General features: G+C 41.6%; 1 protein-coding gene across 1 annotated transcript in view; it reads left to right on the forward strand.

Annotated features, from left to right (window-relative positions):
- The window catches only part of LOC108578428 (serine/threonine-protein phosphatase 2B catalytic subunit 3-like), a 247,014-nt gene that overhangs the window by 220,301 nt on the left and 4,095 nt on the right, over window positions 1-22,618 (forward strand). Inside the window, exons 10-12 of the mRNA XM_017941766.1 lie at window positions 4,807-4,824; window positions 21,087-21,165; window positions 22,099-22,196. Coding sequence (XP_017797255.1) covers window positions 4,807-4,824; window positions 21,087-21,165; window positions 22,099-22,196 — 195 coding nt within the window. The remainder of the gene's footprint in view (window positions 1-4,806; window positions 4,825-21,086; window positions 21,166-22,098; window positions 22,197-22,618) is intronic.

Below are 22,618 nucleotides of genomic sequence, written 5' to 3' on the forward strand. Positions count from 1 at the left end.
TTATACCCGCGAATTACTCGGGGATCATCACCCCGTCAACATCATTGAATCAGCTTTGCCGCCACGCCTCGATCCGCCAACCGCAAAAGAAGCAGAGTTTATTATACTCTACCGAATTTATTTCTTCTGGAATTTTACTCGAGTCACACATTTCGTTCTACCGTAACCACCTGCTACGGCCGCACCTCTCTCAAAATTTCACCTTTCTCGGTCCGGTTAAAAAAGAGAGCGTTTTCAAGAAAAGAAAAAAATTACCGGGAAAAAAGGAACGATGATCGATACGAAGGAAAAAAAAAAATGAAACGCGCGCGTATGTGTACACCACGGCGAGATAATAATCGTCAGGGCGAACTTCGATAGTCTTTATCTTATACACATAATCCCCCTTTCTCCCCCTTTCAACCCTCTTTCTTGTTCCCTCAGGAGTAATTTGAAAAAAGAGAAAAAAAAAAGAAATACGTAGCTTTTAGAAAGTGTAAATGTAGTTTTGGAAAAAGAACAAATGTATACTCGTTCCCAAAATCCCGCGGTCTCGACTTTCAGAGGAAGATTTTCAATTTTCTTTCTGTTTCCATTTTCACCCGCTGCACGGACAGATGGTAAGAAGCGCCACTCGACTCTTCTAATCGTCACATTATTAAGAGCTTCATTATATATTTGATCATTGATTTTTTTATAGCTATATATATATTATTCTTTTCTCCATTTAGATAGTGTCGGTGTGTCGGAGTATATTTTTTTCTCTCTCTCTCTCTATATATATATATGTATCTGTTCTCCTTATATTATTCGACGTCTCTTTTTTTCTTTCCTTTTCGTCTCTTTTTCTTACTCTTCTCTCGCCGTTTTTCCCTCTTTTTCACTGGTTTTTCTCTCTTTATACATCTATACGTATGTTTACTTTTCTCCCGGTATCTGTTTCTCCTTTTGTTTCTTGCGTTCGAGAAAAGAATAACGGGAAGTAAAGGAAGAAAAAAGTGAAGCTGAAAAATAATAAAATAGAACCGTCTCTGTTCTTTCTATTTCTGCAATTTCCTTTTTTCTTCTCGTTTATTTTTCGTACTTTTTTTCCTTCGATCGAATCACACGTACGATTCTCCATTCTTTCTCTCTCACATTTCTCTGTCACTCTCTTTCTGTCGTTCTATCTCTGTCTATTTCTCTCACTGTCTTTCTCTGTATTCATGTTTCGTGGTTCGTATACGTACGTCTCTTCGCATCAAGGTACGAGAGATATTTTCTGGTATATCTTTTCTAGCTCTGTCTATGTTTCTATCATTCTCTCTCTCTCTCTCTCTATCTGTTCATATTTATATTTGTTTCTTTTGTTTTCACTCCTCGAACTTAAATGTAATTACATTATAAATACGTATGTATTTACGTTACCTCGATGGCACACAGCCTGAGATTCTTGTCCTTGTCACCGATAGAGAAATCATTCTTCTGCATCGTTACGATCATAGTACATTTAGAGATTATATTTCTGTCACATTGGTTCGTCGCAGTCGTTCAAGACGGTGCCCCTTTCTTCGTGAAGAACGTTCCGCTACTTTGTTTTTAATTTCAGATAGAAATCGAGGTGTTTAACGAGGTTAAACGAAGCTATAGTCTGACTAGGATTAGTTGCTCGCTCAAGGTCGCTACCCCCACTCTTGCGTTCTTACTTCCGTCAATATTTTCAGCAGTGTAACGAAAGTGAAATTGTCGCTTGTTCTATTCGAAATTATCCATTTTTTAACTCCCCACCTGTCAACGACCGTAATAGCGAGACTATAGCGACTTCAGTGCTCCGAGAAGATGTTAAAAGCGTCGAATCGATAGTTTTTCTGTGAGAAAAATTTGAAATAACAGAAGAATTACGCCGTCTTGAATGCCTCGGACACGCGAATCACGCATGCGACGACCGTCCGAGCGTCGATTTTGCACGAATCGACGTCCAGCCGGTTGCGATCCGTACTCTCTCGGTGTTTTCTTACTTCAATCTCTCTCACTCTATCTTTCTCTTTCTCTCTCTCGATATATCTCCGCACCTCCTCTCTTTTAATTTCTTTTATCATTTACGTTCTCAAAAAAATCCGCTCGACATTCTATATGTACGATCATTTTCTGCGTCCGAATTCTCCGTGGTCGACTTTTATTATACTTTCCCTCGTCCGTTTACCCCCAAGACCCACTGGCCCACTTCTACACTCCCAGGCCACTTCTCTCCCACACACTCGTTTCTTCCCTTTTCTCTCTCTCTCTCCATTTCACTCTCCCCAATCCCTTCTGTCTCTCTTTCTCTCTCTCTGTCTTTGGTACGCGTAGCGGCCCAACCCTTTTGGTACACGTGCACCAATCGTGAACGTATACACCCCCTGTGGACTCCGAGGGATCGTGTTTCACGATCGATCGCTGTCCAGATTGCTCGCAATTTCGACGAATTGTATCGTGCTTCGTTCGCCTCGATCGGAGAGATCCAAGGAGATATCGCGGAAGGTTGGTCGAATTGGCTGGGCAAAGGGTGGTGCACGATGAGACGGATTGAGTTGTCAGGGTGTTTGGCAGGTTATTCTCAAGTATGATTCACCGGAACATGTCAGAAGTCTGTTTTGTTATGTTATTCACAGAGACGTGTCTCGGATCTGGTTTATCGCAGCGTCCGGATAAAGAGTGGATTTGTTGAATTAATAGTTTCCTCGCTTTCAGTACCGAGGAAAATAATTCAGACGTCCGTTACAAATGAAACACCCTGTATGTAATATCTTGTCACTCCTTAGGTTCACAGATATGAAATTTTTCATTGTCCAAAGCATCAGTCCAATTGCAAATCTGCCGGTAGTCGTCGAAAGAGGACGCGAGAAGCAACGAGGAAACTGCCTCGCTGGAAAAAAAAAGAGAAACGAACGTACACTACCGGCCAAATGTTTGGAAACACTGTGCATTTGCAAGTTATTCCAGAATAAATTGTTCCTCGTTAAAATCAATCGAAATAGGGTAAAATACTATCGATCTCCGCACCATCAATTTCAAATCTATAAAAAATTAGCAGGTGATTCGAAACTTTTGCCCGGTAGTGTATACTGAGAAGTACGTTCAGCTGTTGCAGCTATACAGAATAACCTGTCAGTCACCCAAAACAGCCGCTCGTCGCGTTACAATCCAACCTACGCGGCACAATTTCTCTCTGCCTGCGATTACCTTCAACTTCCTCAAGCTCTCTGCTACGATTACCCAGTGTACGTTCTAGGAAACTGACCAACCCCCCGACGTAAACTCCAGAAATGAAAGAAAAATTACTTTCTAAGATCGTGGAACATCCTCGGGTATCCTAACGAGTCCATACCGAAATAATCCACCTAGATCACCGTGAGAACTCCTCAGTCAGGATGTCACAAATTGCGAATCGAGGAGAAACGAGACCAATGTTCGCCTGATCGCGGTTCATCTCGCGAAATCGTCTTTATTTTGATACGTAGTGTAGCATCCCTCCAAAAAACCCTGTCTCTGTCTTTAGGAACCACCCTCTGCAGCCCCTTTGAAAAAAAAAAAAAAAAAAAAAAGAGAAACCAAGCCCAGAATGCCCCCTGCCCCCCTCTGTGCCCCCCAAAAAAGATTGAAAAAGCCCGAACGAACTGTTGCACTGACTGTCTTTTATCGTACTCCTTCTCTATTATATTTGTCAATCAATCACACTGGCCTTGGACTCCTCCTATCTCGGCACGACACTATGCTACTACTACCTCTACTACTTCTACTACTTCTACTACTACTACTACTACTACTACTACTCTACTACTACTCTACTACTACTACTACTACTACTACTACTCCACTCAAAACTCCGTTGTTCGGCATACGCAACCCCCGAAAAAAGTCGCAGCGAAAGTCGTTGTCCAAAAAAAGAACGGTAAGTCCCGAATTGAGAGAGCCGACGACTTACTTGAGACGCAAAAGAGAGTTTTCTTCTTCTTCTTCTTCTTCTCTTCTACTACTTCTTCTTCTTTCTTTTTTTCTTTAATTTTCTCGTTTTAATCTTTTCAATTATTGGAACGAGCCAAAGCAACAAAAATAAGTTAACCCAGTTTTTCTCGGATGATTCTGATTTTAACATTTGTTGATTATCTGTACGAGACGATATAGATATACGAGATGTTCGCAATGTCGCGACTTTTTATACGTATACACTGTGACACATATTCGATGTGTGCGATCTTGGTTGTTGTCCAAAGTAGTACGCGATTCCGGAAGAGAGCAAAACCGTGTATATATATATCGACGTACATATATATATATATACATACATACATCTGAACGATTTAACTCGTTTTCTTTTAATTCTTCTTTTTATTATTACCACTACTACTTTCAGTTAATTCTTTCTGCAATTTTGTTTAATATTTATTATTACTCTTCTTCTTCTTTGTTTCTTCTCCCTGTTTTGTTGTCAGTGTTTCTCCTGTGATTGTGTGACCGCGCGCGCGCGCGCTAGAACGCTTCCTCGCGGTGGTGAGCTCTGCTGGCCAGGATTTCCGTTTCGAGTAGTTAATTAGCGATGATATGTTTGACTAGCTTATCAGGGTGTTCTGGAAAAATTTCGCCGCGGATTTCCTTTGCAGATATATTTCTGCAGCGATTCGGCCAGAAATTACAGGGTACAGTTCGAGAATAGTCGAATTCCTCGAGAATATTCGGGAATAATTTTTATTAAACGAAATACAGCGACTGGAAATTGCTTCGAATATATTTCAAATGAAAAAAAGAAGGAGAATTTCAACTGCGTTTAATTTGTATAATAATAAAATTACGAACCGGAAGCCAGCAGAGAGGAGCCTCGCGACGATCGTTCCGCGCAGGCCATAATTTTCTCACTTGTTTTGTCTCTTTGTTCCCGGGATAATAATAACAATCTCGACACCGTGGCTCGTCTACTTGTTCATCTACCGTTTCTTGCTCTCCTTTCTCGTGCTCTGTTCAGTATCTTTTTTCTTTTGTTCTGTGAAATCGAGATATCCTCGAATATACACCGATCGAGCGAGATAATATTCTCTTCGCGACGTTTCCTTTTCCCTTCTTTATTTCGTTTCTTCTCTGTTATTTCTCTCCGGTCGCCAAAAGAGACTTTCCGTTCCGTTTTCTCTCTCGTTTTCTTTTTTTCGATCACGCTGCCTCCACCAACTGTTTTTCTACCCCCCCAAAAATGTAGCCATCGAACACACGCTGCGTTTAACCACCGATCGCTCTCACCGATCTCACAACGATCTCGTTCCATTCGCCGCTGAATACCTCGCCCCAGAAAAATTTTTACCTCCAACGTTGCCTCGTTCTTTCTCTTTTCTTCTCTTCTTTTTTTTTCTTTTTTTTTTCTCTCTTTCTCTCTCTCTCTCTAATCTTCTCTGACCCGCGTTACACGTAGCTCGATCTCGACACTCGACTAACCTGAAACGGCGTTTCCAACGCCGCGAAGAAAGTGTTTCTGCGAGAATGTCCTGTGATCGACGACTGGATACGCGACCATTCGACACTTTTTTTTTTATCGTGAAATCGAATCTCTCGATCAGTTACAGAGGCGTACAGATCGATGAAAGTTTGGAGGTAAAGTTGAAGCGAGTCCTCCAGCACGATTTAGATGCAGTAATTTGTGCATTGTGTTATACGTGTTACAGGCTTTTGTGGATTCTTCGACGATTTGAAGGTTTTTCTGGGAGTACAAAGATTTTCGAATTTTTCATAAATCCGATATGAACTTCTTCCGTTTCGAAGGTTTCTACGAGTGTAAAGATACGAATTTCTTCTGTTTCGATTATTAGACGTGTTCTCTTAGAGTTGTTCAAGCTTTCCGATGAATTTTTTCACTGAACATTCGTTAACATCGTTTCCGCAGATTTTTATTTGCGGTTGAAATCGCGACGGGGCGCGATTTTTCTAAATTCACGTTTGACAACAACTGCGCTGCGGTGCGATTTTTCAGCAAGCCTCGTGAACATTCCTTCTTTTTTTTCTGTATGCGTTTGACATCGAATGTAGCAGCGTGGCTTGTTTCTCCTTTTTTTTACGAATTTCGAAGCTCTCGATTTTTCATGCCGCGTCGATTTTTCCCACAAAAATCCTCCGATGACCCGGAATTTTTTTTACATATTTTGTATTTTACGTATTAATGTATCCGCGATTTCTTGCTTAATCCACGACAGAAATCCACGAAATATTCAGAGTATCTATATATGTGTATTTTTCTTTTTTTTCTTAATTATATTTCGACGTTCGCGAATGGAACGTTACCAGAGGAGGAAGCATCGCCGGGCAAATCGACTCGTGCTGGAGGGCTTAAAATATTCCACGGTGAAAATTCAACGATAATCCAATTTCCAAACGTCGCTCGATGAAACGATTAAAAGACACGCGTATCCTCGAAACGTCAGTGCGTGTCGCGTCTGCTGAATCGTGTAGCTTCCTCTTTGATGCTGAATTCAACCGACACACGAAACTTGGTCCAAGACACTGATACACCGACTACATAGTTTGAACGATGATTAATTGACACTTTGATTACTCTTGCTAGACGTTTCAATTGGTACGATGCAAGAGAGAAATCTGTACATGGTAAATTGTCGCTTTAACTACTGTGTGTGGCAAAATGATCAAACGAGACGATCGTTCGTGATCGATTCATTATCGATTTTTCCTTATTTGCGGGAGGAAGTTCAAATTGGTGTTAGATAAGACTGAAACCTGAATTATCGATGCTTCAATTATCATATGTGTGAAATATTTAAAATTAAATTCAAACAAAATTCTGTAGTATCGGGGCCTCCGTATCCAAATAGGAAACCTCGAAGGGACAATAGAGAGGGAGTGGTTGGCGTAGCGCGCAAAGCCTCGGCTTGCTAAGCCGAAGGTCCCGGGTTCGATTCCCGTTTGGGGTCCCTCAAAATTTTTCCGTCGTCGGTTCCTATATATGGGGGCTCGTCCGGGATGGAGGCATCTACGGCTACACGAAGCCAGGAGGTGTGCGATGAAAACATGTTGAGGGTTGCACGTCTCCCAAAAATGCGTTGTTTCGGCTGTGTGCCACTGTGTGGGGGAGTGTGCCCGAAAGTGTTGAGTTGTGTTGCACTGAGGACATTCGAGGGCGAATGTCAGTTTAGGATGGCCGAGCGTAGTATCGGGGCCTCCATACCCAAATAGGAAACCTCGAAGGGAGAATAGAGAGGGAGTGGTTGGCGTAGCGCGCAAATCGATACAATTTTTCAACTTTTCCGAGAATTCTTTGAAAACGACGTTGTCTTAAAACAAACACACCCAGGAGTTAAAGTGCCAGTCCAAGCAATCAGACCTCGAAGAACCGAAAAAATTCATTGCACGACTCGCTTAGATCTCGAAACGCGGGCTGAAGGTAACTCAAAGGAGCAACAATCTCGAGCAAAAGGAGCGGCTATATTGCTCCAAAGCTAGCTAGAGGCTGAACGAGAAGGAATGGCCAGAGATATTTGCAATAGCTTGGAGTGTAATTAGGTCAGAAATACGCGTTACCATCGAAGCTTGTAAAATTTTCACTCTCTCTCAAATCCGTTTTGCAATCTTCCTCTCTCTCTCTCTCTCTCTGTCTCGTAGTGCAATTATAGTCGGTATTAACAGTCTCGAATGCGGGAGAACAGTGCGTGAGCACAAAGCCAGGCCAATGAAAATTTAACGCACCGCGTAAAACGAGACACGTTGGCGAGAGGATAACCTCGAATTACCTTTTGCCCGTTATCCGCGAGATTCCAAGGCTGAATTGAATTTTACTGCGTAACATGGAGAGAGACTTTACGACCGCTATTTAACGAGATACCAATGTCGAGTGTACGGTTTTAGAGCGTAGGTGGGGCGAAATTTTGAGTAAACCCCAGTTGACGCGTTGTGTCCGCCTCTGTGATGCACCGCCACGGTGTTTTCAGGGAAACAGCTCGTGCTAGAGGTGTTAATCCCTTGTTTTACGAGGCGAAGCCTGTTCGCCGCGCGACGAATCGTTGCCTGAGCTTCGTTTCGAAGGTAGTCGCTTCTTGTAAAGTTGGAAATTGCGTTGAATGTTTCGACGATTATTCAGAGATCTCTGTTTTGGATTGTGAGTGAAGAGGATCGATACTTGCGATGCCATTTGACAAGATAATTAGCGATTTTTAATTCGATTTTCCAGTGAACCCAGTTGAGAAGTTGAGATTTGATAGATGTTAGTTACTAGAAAGATCACGAAACAAGGGATTAATTGGACCAAATTGAGGGACAAGAGGCTCGACGAGAATTTATCTTCCTTCTGATCGATGTTTCGAAGAAAAGATTTCGAAATTCTATAAAACAATTTTGACAACAAAAGTACTCTAAGCTTCGAACCACATCAAACACACATTCTCACAGTTGATAATTCCCAGAAAGAAGGACGATATAAAAACCTACCTATCGTAAAATAGCAAACACAATATACACGTGTGAACGAAAAAGAAAACCGCGGTTCGTCTCTAAAACTCGCTTGACTCTACGCGAAGCTTCATATAGAGTTCAGAATACAGCATACTTGGAGAAAGAACACGTTCCCTCTAATAACAGAGGCGCAATTTCCATCGAAATATTCATCGGACGCAAAGTGTCTCAAAAGGAAAATTCTAGGAAGTCTTCTATCTCGTTTCACCGCGTCTCCCTGTTGCGAAGCGGCTGAAAGAGGCGGATGAACCGTTGCGTTATGGTCGATCGATACCTGAGCAACGACAATACGTTTCTCCTCTAAACAATCCGCGGAAACAGGCGTTGACTGATGCACGGATAATCCGGATGGAACACGGTTAATCTCGCGGGTTGCTCGATTATTTTCCTCTCTCTCTCTCTGTTTCGCTTGGAAACCGTAGTTCTCCCATCAGCTTTTCACCGAAGATGAACACGCGTGTGCCTCTTCCCTCCGTGTTTTCTCCATTTTTTTGTCCCCTCTTTCTCGCCGTGTCTCGCCCGGGGAAAGCGTGGCGGTGCCGATCGATCGAACGCGTAAGGAGTGGAAAAGGCCACCGTGCATCGATCAAACCACCTTCTTCGAACGTGTCAGCTGCTTTCTACCGTGGTTTTTTTTCTCTGGAAACTCCATTCTGCGGACGTTCGTCCTTTGTGAAGTAGTTAGAAGGTTTGAGAAACTCCTGCAAGATTGTGGATCTCTTTCTGTCCTTCGAGGATCCTTCTGGCTGGCTAGATCGTCGAGGTGTAATTTTTCGAAAACTTCTGTTGGAAGAATTTGGATATTTGTCGTGAATATTGAATTTATAGATTTAAATGCATAACGTGGGCGACTGTTTGTAAATTTTTCACCACGGCTGCAAAGTTTGTTATTTTGAATTTGTTATATCGAATTAAGGTGGAGGTGCACCGAAGGGCTCGAAAAGTATAGTGCGAGCAAATTTTCATAACGCCAATAGTAACGAAAGGGTTAAATTATTCTCTCGTCGGTGCATCGATCGAAGTTTCCTTTATCCTCCAATTTTCTACAGCTAAACGATACGCGACACGTGCGCGATACGAAGTAACTTCGATCGATCCACGAAGAACAGAATACTCTAAGGTATCCACGTTCGAAGTCAGACGCGTTTACTTCCTAAATTTCGTACGAAAGAATTCCCCTGTAATCGTTCGCTCTCGAAGAACAGTACGCTTAAGCAGGCACTCGATAAGTTGAGACACTCGATAAGGAAAGCACAAGACACCGGGTATACGAGGAAAATATAGGAAGATCAAAGGTTTAATGGAAGCACGTAGAGCAGCGTGTAGCTATTGTAGGTAGGAGTATATAGCGGGGCTCTCGTAACATCCTGCTCAAGTCTGAGCATACACGGAATAATCTACTGTGCTCAGCCTCGACTACATTATAAATACGGTTAATACTGCGACAAAGATAAGTACATACCGTCATTCTCACTCGACAAGTCATTCACACAGTCGCCAAACACCAGTCCCAAGAATCCAAAACACCAGCCATTGTTACGCTAACCTCGTTATCTGGCACAGACACCTTCCTCTCTCTTTCTTCCTTCGATAAACGGCAAAGTCGTTTCGAATCGCAGAAATACGTCCCGAGGAGCCGTTTTTTTTTCTTCTTACCTCTCTTTATCCAATGGAAGAAGCTGGCTTTCTAGCAGAACCGTAGATCCTAGTTTCCACCGTGAGAATCGAGCGAACCTAAGTGCAGCCGGAAGCGAAGGAAAACAGCCAACCACGATCCTAGCCCCTTTTTTAAATGCCGAAAGAGAACTTCACACCTCTAACACCCTTTTCTCTCTCTATATACACACGTGTTTTTTTATTATCTCTCGGGAATTTTTCTTCGTTTCATCCCACCGTCCAGAGAAGAACCTGTTCGTTTCCCTCGAAGATGCTCGAGAACGTCGGTTTTTTTCTTTAGAGTCCCTTAGTAGCGCACTCCTTACGTGTCGGAATTTCTTCTTCCTGGTTTTAGTCGGTTCTTCTTTCTTTTCCTTTTTTTTTTCTGTTTCTTCTTCACGCTCTTCGATCTGTCGATCCTACGGCGAAGAGTACACGTGACGTTTATATAGACTGAACGACGTTTCGACACGAATGTATATGTACCGGCCGATTTTCCTCGCTCGCACGCTCTCACTCGTGCTCGATCCAGATAGATCTCGTAGACACGCTGCTCTCTCCTTCGTCCCTCTCAGCCTCTGCACGCTTCTCTGTGATCTCTCGTGGCCGCGTGAAAGGAGACGGAAGTGAGGAGTGGAAAGATATGGTTGTTACAGGAAAATGGTACTTCTTTCCATTTATAAATTTGCACAAGTGTACGATTTGAATTGCGTCTGTTAGAGTTAGCGTCATATCGCTTTAGCTCGTTGAACGTGCTACGAGATTCCAAACAGAATAATTTCTTTCCTTTTTTTCAACAATTTTCCAAGGATAGATTTCATTGAAATTCGACAAGTGTTCTAATATTTCGCAACGATTCTTCACACAGTTAATTTCAGAATGAATTGTTTCACATAAATTCTTCCGAGTAATCTCTCACTCAGTTAAACAAACAAACCTTGTTTTCGCCGGTAAATTAAATCTACGTTAAGTAAGGTTGACCAGTTAAGAGAAATCCTCCACGGGAACAATAGTAACCACTTGCTCTATCATTAAATAGCCTGAAGATGCTCTTTAAGCCTTCTAGATTATGTAACAAGACCAGTTTTTAAAAAGAATTATGTTATAAAAATTTTAAAAACATATTTAAAAATTCAGTAATTGCTTCAGAAGTTGACCGCTCTTAAAAATGAAAAAACTAGTAATTGACCCTCTGTTCGTTAGTAGTTGACCACTTATACTAGAAGGAGGGTTAAAGCAGTAATGTTGGCAATCATTTTAGTATCGTTTATTTTCAACAATTACCAGCACAAGTTATAAGTAGAATGGAGAGTAGAAATAAAGCAATTCAATTCCATAACAAGGTCAATTCGGGAACAGAGTAGACGTTGCGAGTTCTGCTCGATTTCGTGGGCTTATTGATATGAGAAACTACAGCCTTCCACTCATAGTCCAGCACATCAGGCTTCTCTGGCCACTTCCATAATCGCCCGCACATTTCCATGGATGAAATAAAAATAAATAATTAAGTACATGCATATTAATTTTCCGGTGATGTTTATAATATCACGCACATGGTTATTTTAAAAAAGTGGACACTGGACGGAGTCAATAATTGACCGTGGATCAGTAGTTGACCATCCACTAAAACGCAGTGTGCTACAAAATTTAGAACTATATTTTGCACTTCTAACAAAGTGGACACATTATAAATCGTAAAGAAATTTAAATAACTCACGTCAGTAATTGACCACGCCAGTCAACTTCTAAAAACTATCAGAATAATAAGATTCAGAATTTGACCCCCTAATAAGCTATTGCTTTTTGTCGTTAGAGTAACAAAAATGTTGCATTTGTCACTTATAAAACGCTGTGAGAATTTCAAAAGTAAATAATTCTGAACCGTACAGCTGTTCCTGACAGAAACGTTAAGGAAATAGCAATATAGAGGCATATTACTTACCTTAATGAATTTAGGCATCCGTTGTTACTACGCATACTTCTCGTCACGTGTAATTCTTTTGAAATTTAAGCGATAGGTGTCTTGGCATGTCAGGTGCATTTTTTTCAAAAGAGTATCACTTATAAAAACCTTATTTTTTACGTTTCTCTAAAAACTGGTCAACTACTGATACCTTTGCCTTACACGCTGAAGAAGCTTCATTTTGTAAACCGGTGTACTAAAGTTTCCATACAAGACAAACGTAGCAACATAGCTAAAATGTTAATTACCGCATCGTTCCACGGACTAAAGAATACTTAATTAACCAACAGTACAAGAACAACTCTTCAACGAACTATCAGCAACATCGTGCACCGTTGAAATAACCTGGCTGGAAGTTTATGACAAACTCGATCAGAGAGATTCGTGCAACTAATCTAAAAAGAGCATACATTTTCCACGTGAAGTGAACAAATTGAACAACTGAATGAATTAGCCAAGCAAGAAACAGAAATTACTCATTCTCGTCTTCCTGAAACGCGCGCGACAACCATAACAGCCTCGAACTGCGGTATTTTCTTGGAAAAACCGCACGTAGGAGAGAACCAAAGCCATTCTCTGCCTCTCGAATCCTCGTGAGAACCATCATTCCTCTAACTTATTTCTCTCTCTGTCTCTCTCTCTCTCTATCTATCTTTCTCTCTTTTTCACACAAGCATCTAACCCTTCTCTGTCTTTCTCTCGCCCTCTTTCTGTCTTTCTTGTCTCTCCGTTCCTCCGCATCTCGCGCGCAGAAGAAAGAACACTCCCGCTCTCTCGTCTTCCGTAAACCGTCTTCTTTTCCCTTGATTTTGCTCGTTTCTCTCTTTCTCAGTAATCGTTCTTACGTTCTATCCCCCTTTTTCTGTTCTATTGTTCCGTTGATTCGCGCGTGTTTACTCCCTTGTTTCTTTCTTCTTTTCTTTCTTTTTCACCTCTCTCGTTTGTTTCGTCCTTTCTTTACTGCGAGCAAAACTACTCTCTTTAACGATGTTTTTAGCAACAATTATGTTTGCTCGGTTCTACAACGACCACCTCTGTCTATTTTTTTTTTTCTTTCTTTCTTTCTTTCTCTTCGCGCATGCTAGTGTCTATTTTAGTAGTATTATTTATCCTAGGATTAAACTAATCGAATATTATTATCGACCTAGCTTTATTACTAATTTCGACGATCGTCGAGGAATTCGTTCTGATTGGTCTATCTTCTCGCGCATTTTTCGATATCGCGAAATTTGTCTCTAGAGAATGTTGCGCGGTGCCGCTTTTGTTCAGATCTCGACAGAGTCTCGTTATCGACCGAAGAAAACGAACGATGAAATCATGAAGTAATCCTCGAACGATCGTTAAACCACGTATTAATCAAAGGTTTTTCTTAATCAGTTTTTGCAGGTAGCTTCTATGTAGCGGTGTGTTATTAACCACGCACAATTATTTCGATATACGCTCGGTTTTATACTATTCCCTACGTATCATGATCACTATCGAGATTACTTTCCTCGACCTGAAGCTGTGTCTCAGTTAACCACTGAAAATGTCGGTGTGGTAGTTCAAAGAACCAGACGAGAAGAGAAAAAAAAACACGTTAACGTCACGTAGAAAGTAATCGCGAAGTCGGATTCACGGTGATCTGCGTTTCTTTTTCGTTTTTTTCACGGAAAGAGATGCAATTTTCTCCCCTTTTTTTTTTCTGTCATTTTAAAAATGCGCGTTAAAATTGATACACGAATTGTAATTGAGTTGCTTTGTTAACTTCATCTTCTATCGAGAAGAATCACTTTCATTCTTACGACCGAACAGTTCCCGTAAATCGAAACGAACCTCGCCGATGGAATTAGGCACAGTTAAGATAGAGGAAGTTACGCTGCATAGCGATCAGACGAAAGTAATTGAATTTGAATCGGTGTTCGATGTCTAATATCGCGCCTTTCGCGGAACCATTAATTCAACGGCGATCCCACAAAACGCAGATCGCCCACGTTTCCCACTAACGAATTACCTTCTTACGCTTTCAGTATTCACCGTTCGATATTATACCAAATGATCGATCGCCTATTTAATCTCCATCGTGCTCGAGTCGAGGACCTCTGATTAAATTTCTACCACTGAAATTTACGTAGTTTCGTTTGGACGAGACTTCTCCGTCCCTTCTCTTAGCCAGATCTTAGAATTTTTCACGTGGAAGAAACGGTTGAAATATTAAGAAAAAAAGCAAAGCAAATTTTCAATTTGCATCAATTTAACTATCGAGAATAGAAATATCGCAGTCAGTCGTTAGATGTACTCGACGAAGGGTGACAAATGTACAGGGTGATTCGCAATTGTACGTCGATACTTTGAGAGGAAGATCTAGGAGAAAAGGAGGGAAGAAAATATGTGAGATAAACGTGGATTGTTTGAAAGAGAATTTTTCTTTGACAATTTACGTTTACATTTCTTCCGTTGTATCGCGGATTTACTCTTCGAACTATTAACGCGCAATTGAGAATTGCTCCTTTTTATACAGGCTGAGTCGAAAGCAGCGATTCTTCGTGTCCATAAGAAACATCGTAATTGAAGGACTTGTAATTAATAATTCCAAATTATTCGAGTAATTTTGACGCAGCCTGTGTAGAAGAAGAAACGATTAAAAAATCGTGCAAGGTATTTCTTAATACGAGAGAAATTACGCGTTGCAGAAATCTTAGGGCAAATCTGCGCACTTTGAAAAAATCTGAATCCTGACGGTTCACCCGAAAACTAAATACCATCGTCTCCAACAGTAAAACAGAAAATTTCGCACTAAATTTTCCGTCCACGATCCCAACAATTCCACACGTATCAAGAGACACCTTGCACAGAGCAAGATTTTTCGAAACTCTAACGCACCAACGCTTGATTTGAATGCCACTTACGCTGTGCACTCTTTCTCTTGTCTGTTCTATGTGTTCTTTTCTTTACGCCACATTCGACAACCACCTTCTTCGCCAACCACCAACCATCACCAACCACCACTATAAATATCAACCATTCGAAACAACCGGGAAAAAAAAAATGATATACCGTGAAAAATCAAAAAAAAAAAAAAACGAAACTATACATCTTCGCCTCTCTCTATCTCTTCTCTTCGGCCGCATTGACGCTGCTCTCACATTGTTGGTTACTTCTGTCCTTTTACTTACGTCCACGCTCACCATCGGTAAAACGACCATGGTCACCATGGCCGCCATGGTAACCCGACGGTCTGGTCCAAATACGACCCCACCTACCATCGCGTACGGTGAGTTCTTTTCTGTTGAAAGTGCGCATAGATCTCGATCGTGGAGGATCCAGAAGCTTCGCAACTCTCGATCTCGTGGATCTTCGATTTTACACAGATTTTTCGGTTATCCACTCCGTCCTGGAAAAATTATTCAATCAAATTTCAATTTACATTCAACGTTCGCTGAAGGTTATTTTCAACGACGTTTTTAGAAATACCGTGATTTTATCGTCACTTTGGAAAATTAAAGACAAATCCTGTAGGAAATTATCTTTAAGGATGATATCAAACGGTACCAAAATGGCGGTAGATTTTGCCGTCTATTCTAAGCTGTTTCCATGACCATGAGACAGGTGTTTTCGCTTCGATCCTCCGCGAATCGACCACGCAATGAAAATAGGAACACGTCCAACGCCCAATAGTCCCCATCGAGCGACTCGAAATGGCCAGGTTTTTTTTTTTAAGTGGGAACAGTCGAGCCACCGAATCACTCGATGGAATTACGTTGGGTTTCGTGAAGCTTCCTACTGTTGATAAGCGAATCCGCGGAGAGGGCATCGATGAAATCGAGTTACATAGGCGCCGCATATTTTTCGAGAAGAAAAGATCGAAATCTGACGAAAATTTCCCTCTCGCGGCGCCTATGCGTCGAGAAAGACACGAAGATCCATCTAAACATACGAAACATGACATAGAAAATTAGACCTGTATTCAAAACGATCTTTCTTCACTGACACATTCGACTCTTCGAGCTGATCTTTCAACGATTTCTAAAGTATTTCAAATTTTTTCAAATGTTTTTTTCACTGTCGTTAAGAATGGCACCATCTCGAAGTTTCCTTTTTTATTTGTATTTTTACGAAAGTGTGAAACATCCGTGTCAGCTGGAAGAGCGAAGGAAAACCGCCTCTTAGAAACGCTTTTAAAAACAGTGATGATATTATAGAGCACTAGTGTGGCCCTGTGCAATATGTTTTGAGCACAGATCTGCTTTAGATCGAACGGGGCTTCCAATTTTCGCGATTCGTCTTCTTTTTCGTTTTACCGCACGGTTGACCGCTCTAGATCGTGCATCATCCTTTTGAAATAACGTCGATACTCCCCGCGGACGATGGATCTCCGTTTCTTGGGACTCGGTGCCAAACTCGAACACCCTATGATAAATGTTAGCTCGGTAGTACGCTGTCGCAATGGCGGCTTCAAAGAGAGAAACGAAAAAAGGTAATCGAACGATAAACAGAGGAACAATCTTTCTTCGTGTATTTTTTATAGAAAATTCATCGGTAAGAATAAGATACGTTTCAACAATCTCACATCACCGATTTATATTTTCTTTTTTTTTTTTAATTATTTCCTAATTTTTGAAAATTTTTTTTCTTCACAAATTAGACGAATGTGAAGTGATCTCGCGTCACCGATATTATCTAATTTTTGGCAAATTGTAGAGGAATGCTTGGTGCAAAGTTTGAAGTGATGTGAAGATTGAAATTAGAGATCTGAACGGGTATCTCGATCGCGCGAGATTCACGAGGGTAATTCGCGAGGATAATGTACCATTGCGACAGACCACGAGTTGCGTAATCATTGCGCTGACACGTAAATGTCTAGAGAGCAAAGGCTTGATCTGTTGTATAAATTAGTAGTGACGTACGTCGTTGTATGTGCCGCATCGTCCTTCTCAGTGAAAAGCCGCAGGATGCAAAGGATGATCGATAAGTGTGTGCTCCCTTCAGTCAGAGCCCCTGAAATCTCTTCGTCGTTGCGCTCTTCTCCTACGGAGATGAACAGCGTCAGACGACGCGTGAAACGACGAGAAAGCCACTGGTTACGATACTCGGAAAAAAAGAGAGATCGTTCATTTCCGAGGCTGTGAAGTCTTGTTTGTCCCCCTTCGTTTTTTCTCCGATTTCTCGAATTTCTATCTCTCCAGAACCCCTTTGTATCAGCCCTGAACCCCTGCTTTCGATATTTTCTTTCCTCGAACACCACCCGGAAGTTACATGCAGTATTGTCGTTCGAGGATGGTCACTCGATTATGGTTGGTGTTGATGGACAAGTGAGAAAATTTCGTTCGTAACATTTTCGAAAGATATCGACATTTCTCTTCTTTTGGGATAATATTTTTGTGATAAAGTTTCAATTTGCACATCAAGATCAACGATAAGAAAAATACACTTCGTACAGACCAAGTATCGATCATACAGGGTGGCTCATAAGTCGTGAAATTTGGAGAATTTGTCGGTTCAATTTTTTGTCAAACGATAAAACGACTTATGGATCGCTCTGTGTAACTGTTAAGTCGTCTCACAGGTTCCTCGCGAATTTTACGCCGAAATTTAGATCGGTATTTCGTTTAATAAATTCTTTCTACCCTTCAAACTGTCGCTATAAAGCTTCTTTGATTTTTCATTCAAATATTTGTCCCGTTCGTTGTGAATTTATGGGATGACTTGACGTAACTTCACATATTCGAAGCAACGTATGAAGATACCGATCCACGAGGTAAACCGGATAGAAAGAAATATTCGACGTTAGTTCGGTGTTTCTCCTTCTTCTCTTTTTTTTTTTTTTCTTCTTATTTTAATCGAGAGGAACCACCGCTGCGCGCGATTCCCCCGCGAAATAAACGACAAAACGGGATTCTCGATTCACGCTGACGTTTCGCGGTACGCTTTTACGCGAAAATGGGCGTCGCAGGATATTCCAGAAATGTTTTCTTCCTGCCATCTCAGCAGAACGTTCGCAGAAAGCTTTTCCATGCAGCGCAGCCGCGCGATTGCGGATTACGAGAAATTAAAACGGGTCGCTGTGTCGGCCTCGTGAAATTGAACCTGTTCGCTGTTGCCTCGGAACACTATTTTTTTTTTTTCTTTCTTCCCCAGCGACGTATCTTTGAACGTTCCTGGATCGACGTAGGAGAGAAAAATTTCTCGCGGAAAAAAAGAAACAAAAAGGGTGAAAGTTAACGACACGAAGAAAGAAAGAAAAGGAAAAAAGTGAAGAAAATATTGGCCTTTCTTCTTTCGTTCTCATTTGAATCATTCTCTCTCTCTCGCAAAATGATAGAGTCAGTAGAATCTCCTAATTCGCCAAATTCTCATTCAGCAATTGAACGAGTCTCTGTTGTTTCTGTGTAAGTGACAAAATTTACCCCGATTTGCTGTAGCGTCACAAGCCCCGACATCCGCAAATTTAACTCGCGAATGCTTAGAGAAGCGGAAACACAACGACACCGGAACGATATTTTCACGTATGTCGACTCATGTGAAATGTCTTTTTATAGAACGAACAAGCTAAATCTTAGAGACTTTCAAGACGTATGACTAATATTATATATATACATTTTACTCATTCTCCCCAAGATCTCCTTAAAATTGACAAAGAAAAAAACTAAATTTGGAAAGATTAAGTTCAAATACGGTACATGATTCCCTTTAAAAATAAAGAAATATTTTGCAAGTTGTTTCTACCTTTTGAAGAAATGAAAAAGTACAAAAGAATCGTTCAATAATTGTATCTCGATAATATTGAAAAGTCTGCAAGCAAGTTAATTGCAATCGGTAAACGTAATACAGTGCCATGATATTGAAAGGAGACCTCCATTTTGTATTGGCGCGAACTCAAGATGGCCGACCCTTAGACTACTCGATACCGTATTTAGTCGATTACCCGTAGCCTGCTTCTTAACCCGTAACTATGCGCCTAGAATTTTACGGACGGTTTCACATTCAAACACCTTCGACGACTGACTTATTTTAATAGTAGATTCTAAAGTGCTTTTGAACCAGTGTTTCTCATCTATCGAACGAAAAATTCGCTGCTGTGTGTACCTTTACGAACGAAACGAGGTTATTCGCTTTGTAATTCGATTAAAAATTTCGACGGTTACGAACGAAAGAAATCGCGAAGTAGGATAAAAATTGAGAACCACTGCGCCTGTACGATCATTTCACCCACTTTCACCCGACAGAGCAAACCCGGTATGCAAAGCAGAAATGAAATTCCATCCCTAACCTAAAATTCTAACACATGGATACGGGTTAAAGGTTAGAAACAAACGAGCAAAAGATGCAAACGAACACGTCTACACGTACTCGGACACACCCACGTACGAACACACGTATACACACACACTCGCGAGCATTAAAGAACGAAAAAAAAGAGAAAAAAAAAATGCGAACGAGAAAGTAGGCAAGTAGCGACGAAATATACGAATATACGGCGACTGGTACAAAAAAAAAGCACCCGTAGTGACCGATGGTGCGTACGTTTCTCGCGCTCAGCCTGCATGTGCATGCGTTGACCTCTTTCTCTTGCATTGGCTGTGTTTTTTTGCATAACAGAAAAAAGAAAAAAAAATAATATGAAACCTGTGGTTTATGCAGCCATCGGCCTGCACGTTCTAGAACGCCATTATATTACATGTACGCACGTCTCGCACACCGGCTTCAAGTTTTGACACGTGCACGCGCGCGCGCGTATACGTAGCTGCGTGCATCGATTATATGCAATGAGCTTGTGCTATTATCCTCGTGCACTCTCTTTCTCTCTATATATAGATATATATATACATGTATATTACATATGTATATACATTGTATTTGAACATTACGATTGCGATTCCGATGGTTTCTCCTTACGCTGTTATACTTTTTTCGTTTCATTTTTTTGTTTGCGTCCGTTCGATATTACGGGTTTTTCTCGCTTTTCTTTTATTAAGACTTGCGGAGGATTAAAAACCGACGGGTTATCGACGAAATTCCGCGTGAACTTCGTTCGTAGAGTGCGCGTCGGTCGCGACGAATCGTGCGTGCGCATGCGCCGGGCGCCATTCGCCTCGATCGACGCGCGGCAAATTCGAAACGGTTATTGTACCACTCGTTTTTTTTTCTTCTTTACTTTTCTTTTACTTTTCTTTTTTTTTTTTTGCCTTTCGTTCGTTGCAGTACAGTATTGAATTTTCACGTTGAACATTTCCGTTTCGTTTTTTCGTCGGTCGTTCAGCACGCTGGCCAGAGATAAATGGGAAATGTCGTTATCCGTCCGAGAAGAGACGATAATTGTGACGATTCAACGAACGTCGATGATTTGATAACCCGGTTTTTAGTGTAGTGTACACGAGAATACTCGTCGCGATGAGAAATTTTTGCCAGCGCGCGTCTACCGAGTGGAGAGAAAAAAAAAAAAGGATCGTTCTGTCATCGGGGTGAAATTGTTACACCGGAAAGAGATGGACGAGTAAAATGTAAAATCGAGTTACAAAATTTCTGTACATCGAGACTAATATACGCACTCGCTCGTCGCGTGCACCGAGTTTTTCCTTTTTCTTTTTGGCTGTAGTTTGCCGTTGTTGTTTGCCGTGAGACCCGAGAATAACGAGTGACTTTTTTTTTTTTTAATAACATAATCACCGGGTAAGCTGTGGTATGAATAATGTAGTGACGCCGAATTCGATTTGCCTAGCGACCGTCAGTCGCGGGGTGAATTCGTGATCGAGATCTCGCGAAGGCACGCCAAATCCCGCGAATTTTTTGTCGTTTCACCTCGCAACTTCAATTCGAATCGTCGATTTCTTTTATGCGACAATTTTGTTTCTTCTACCTAATACGCAACATCGTCTGTTCTCATCGATAGAGACGACGTTCTCGCGAGTTGTATCGCTGGTGACTTTCAGCGTTGACCTTTGTTCGTTCGCGTTACGCCTTCGCGAATTCGCCGATCGCAGAATGTGCAGCATAGATTACGCTCAATGAGACGGATCGATCTAACTGGATCCTCTCACTTTTCTAGGTGCAGCAGCCAATCTACGCAAGGAGGTAATCAGAAACAAGATCAGAGCCATTGGCAAGATGGCGCGCGTCTTCTCCGTCCTGAGGTCAGTGAATGGTTCAATCGATGAACAAATTCTGTCATTCCTATAGCAATGAAATTCGAGTCTGTCGCATACAGGGTGTTTCTTTCTATGATACGAGAAAAATGTCGGAGTTATTCCGTCGAAGTCGTATTTTTCAAGATTTCAAGAACATTGTCATTTTTTGCAAATCAGTTGAACCATATTCCAAGTGCTCCCAATTAAAGGACACACCCTGTACGCCAACAATAGTGCATCCTAAAAAACAGTCTACCTCTGTAACGCAAAATAAAAAAAAAGAAATACAGATACGCCGTGGGTGAGTGTGAATCGCTGAAGAGTGGCGAGAAATGGTGAAAAAATTGGTCGAACAAACGTGTTATAATTCAACGAATCCGCGTGAAAGCCCGTGACCGGAAGTTCCAGGGAAGAACGAGAGGAGAACAGGCGTGTTCCATCGGCTCAAAAAAAAACCGATCGTAATTGGTTCGAGCGGCGGAACAATTATGCCTCGATTGCGCCGATAGAATTCATTAACGGCGGCGGAGAACGTTGCCGTGGCGAATTGATCGAGAGGGTTCACGGTCGATCGGCGATCTCTTGAGGGTGGGGAACGGGAATTCTCGCGTTCCGCGGGAATAATCTCGTGTTCATTTCGCCGCGGATCGTTGTTAATCGCCTTTCGGCCGCGGGGCTCGAGCGAAAATCGAAAATGGAAAACGGCCCAGGATGAAAAGTCCACGGTTCACGTGCTGATCTTTCGCTTGGAAAATAGCCGGACGCGATCGGTTAAACGGTCCTCGTGAATTTCACCCCGTTAATTCGGGGTAATTAACGCGTGGAATCGAAGGTAGAACCGATTACCGTTCTTTTTTTTTTGTTTTTTTTCGTTGCTTTTCTTTGACACGACGATACGAGAATTATGTCCTTACCGTTCTGTTGTAATTGGTCTTGCAGAGAAGAGAGCGAGAGCGTGTTGCAGCTGAAGGGATTAACGCCCACTGGAGCTTTGCCTCTTGGTGCGTTGTCTGGTGGCAAGACGTCCCTAAAAAACGGTAAGTTTCAGGTGGAATCGCTGATTTTCGGTAATTGATTCAACCGTGAAGATTTACTTTAAACAGATACACGCAATCGCAGGCTTAATTCAGATTTATCTCTCTCGGTGTAATTCCGGGAAATTTTGCTCCCTTTTATCGTCGCGATAACTTCTCTGTCGCAGCGGTTATTAAAGCAAAGTGTCGATAAAAATAAGCACCGAACGAGTGAAAAAATTCATTTCCCATAAACCCTGATAAACTTGAAGCGTCCCTCTAATAAAAATTCAATTTCATTTGCCTTAAGTAAAAATGAAAGAAATTACAACACTTTCGGTATAATCTTCAGCCGACAACAAGTGACGAAGAAAATTGGTCGGTAAAAATAACCATTCGCCAAACGAAGCGTTTCATTTACCTTTTATCCTTGAGCGAATTTCAAA

Source organism: Habropoda laboriosa, unplaced genomic scaffold (assembly GCF_001263275.1).
Source record: "Habropoda laboriosa isolate 0110345459 unplaced genomic scaffold, ASM126327v1 scaffold5, whole genome shotgun sequence".
Classification (NCBI taxonomy): Eukaryota; Metazoa; Arthropoda; class Insecta; order Hymenoptera; family Apidae; genus Habropoda; species Habropoda laboriosa.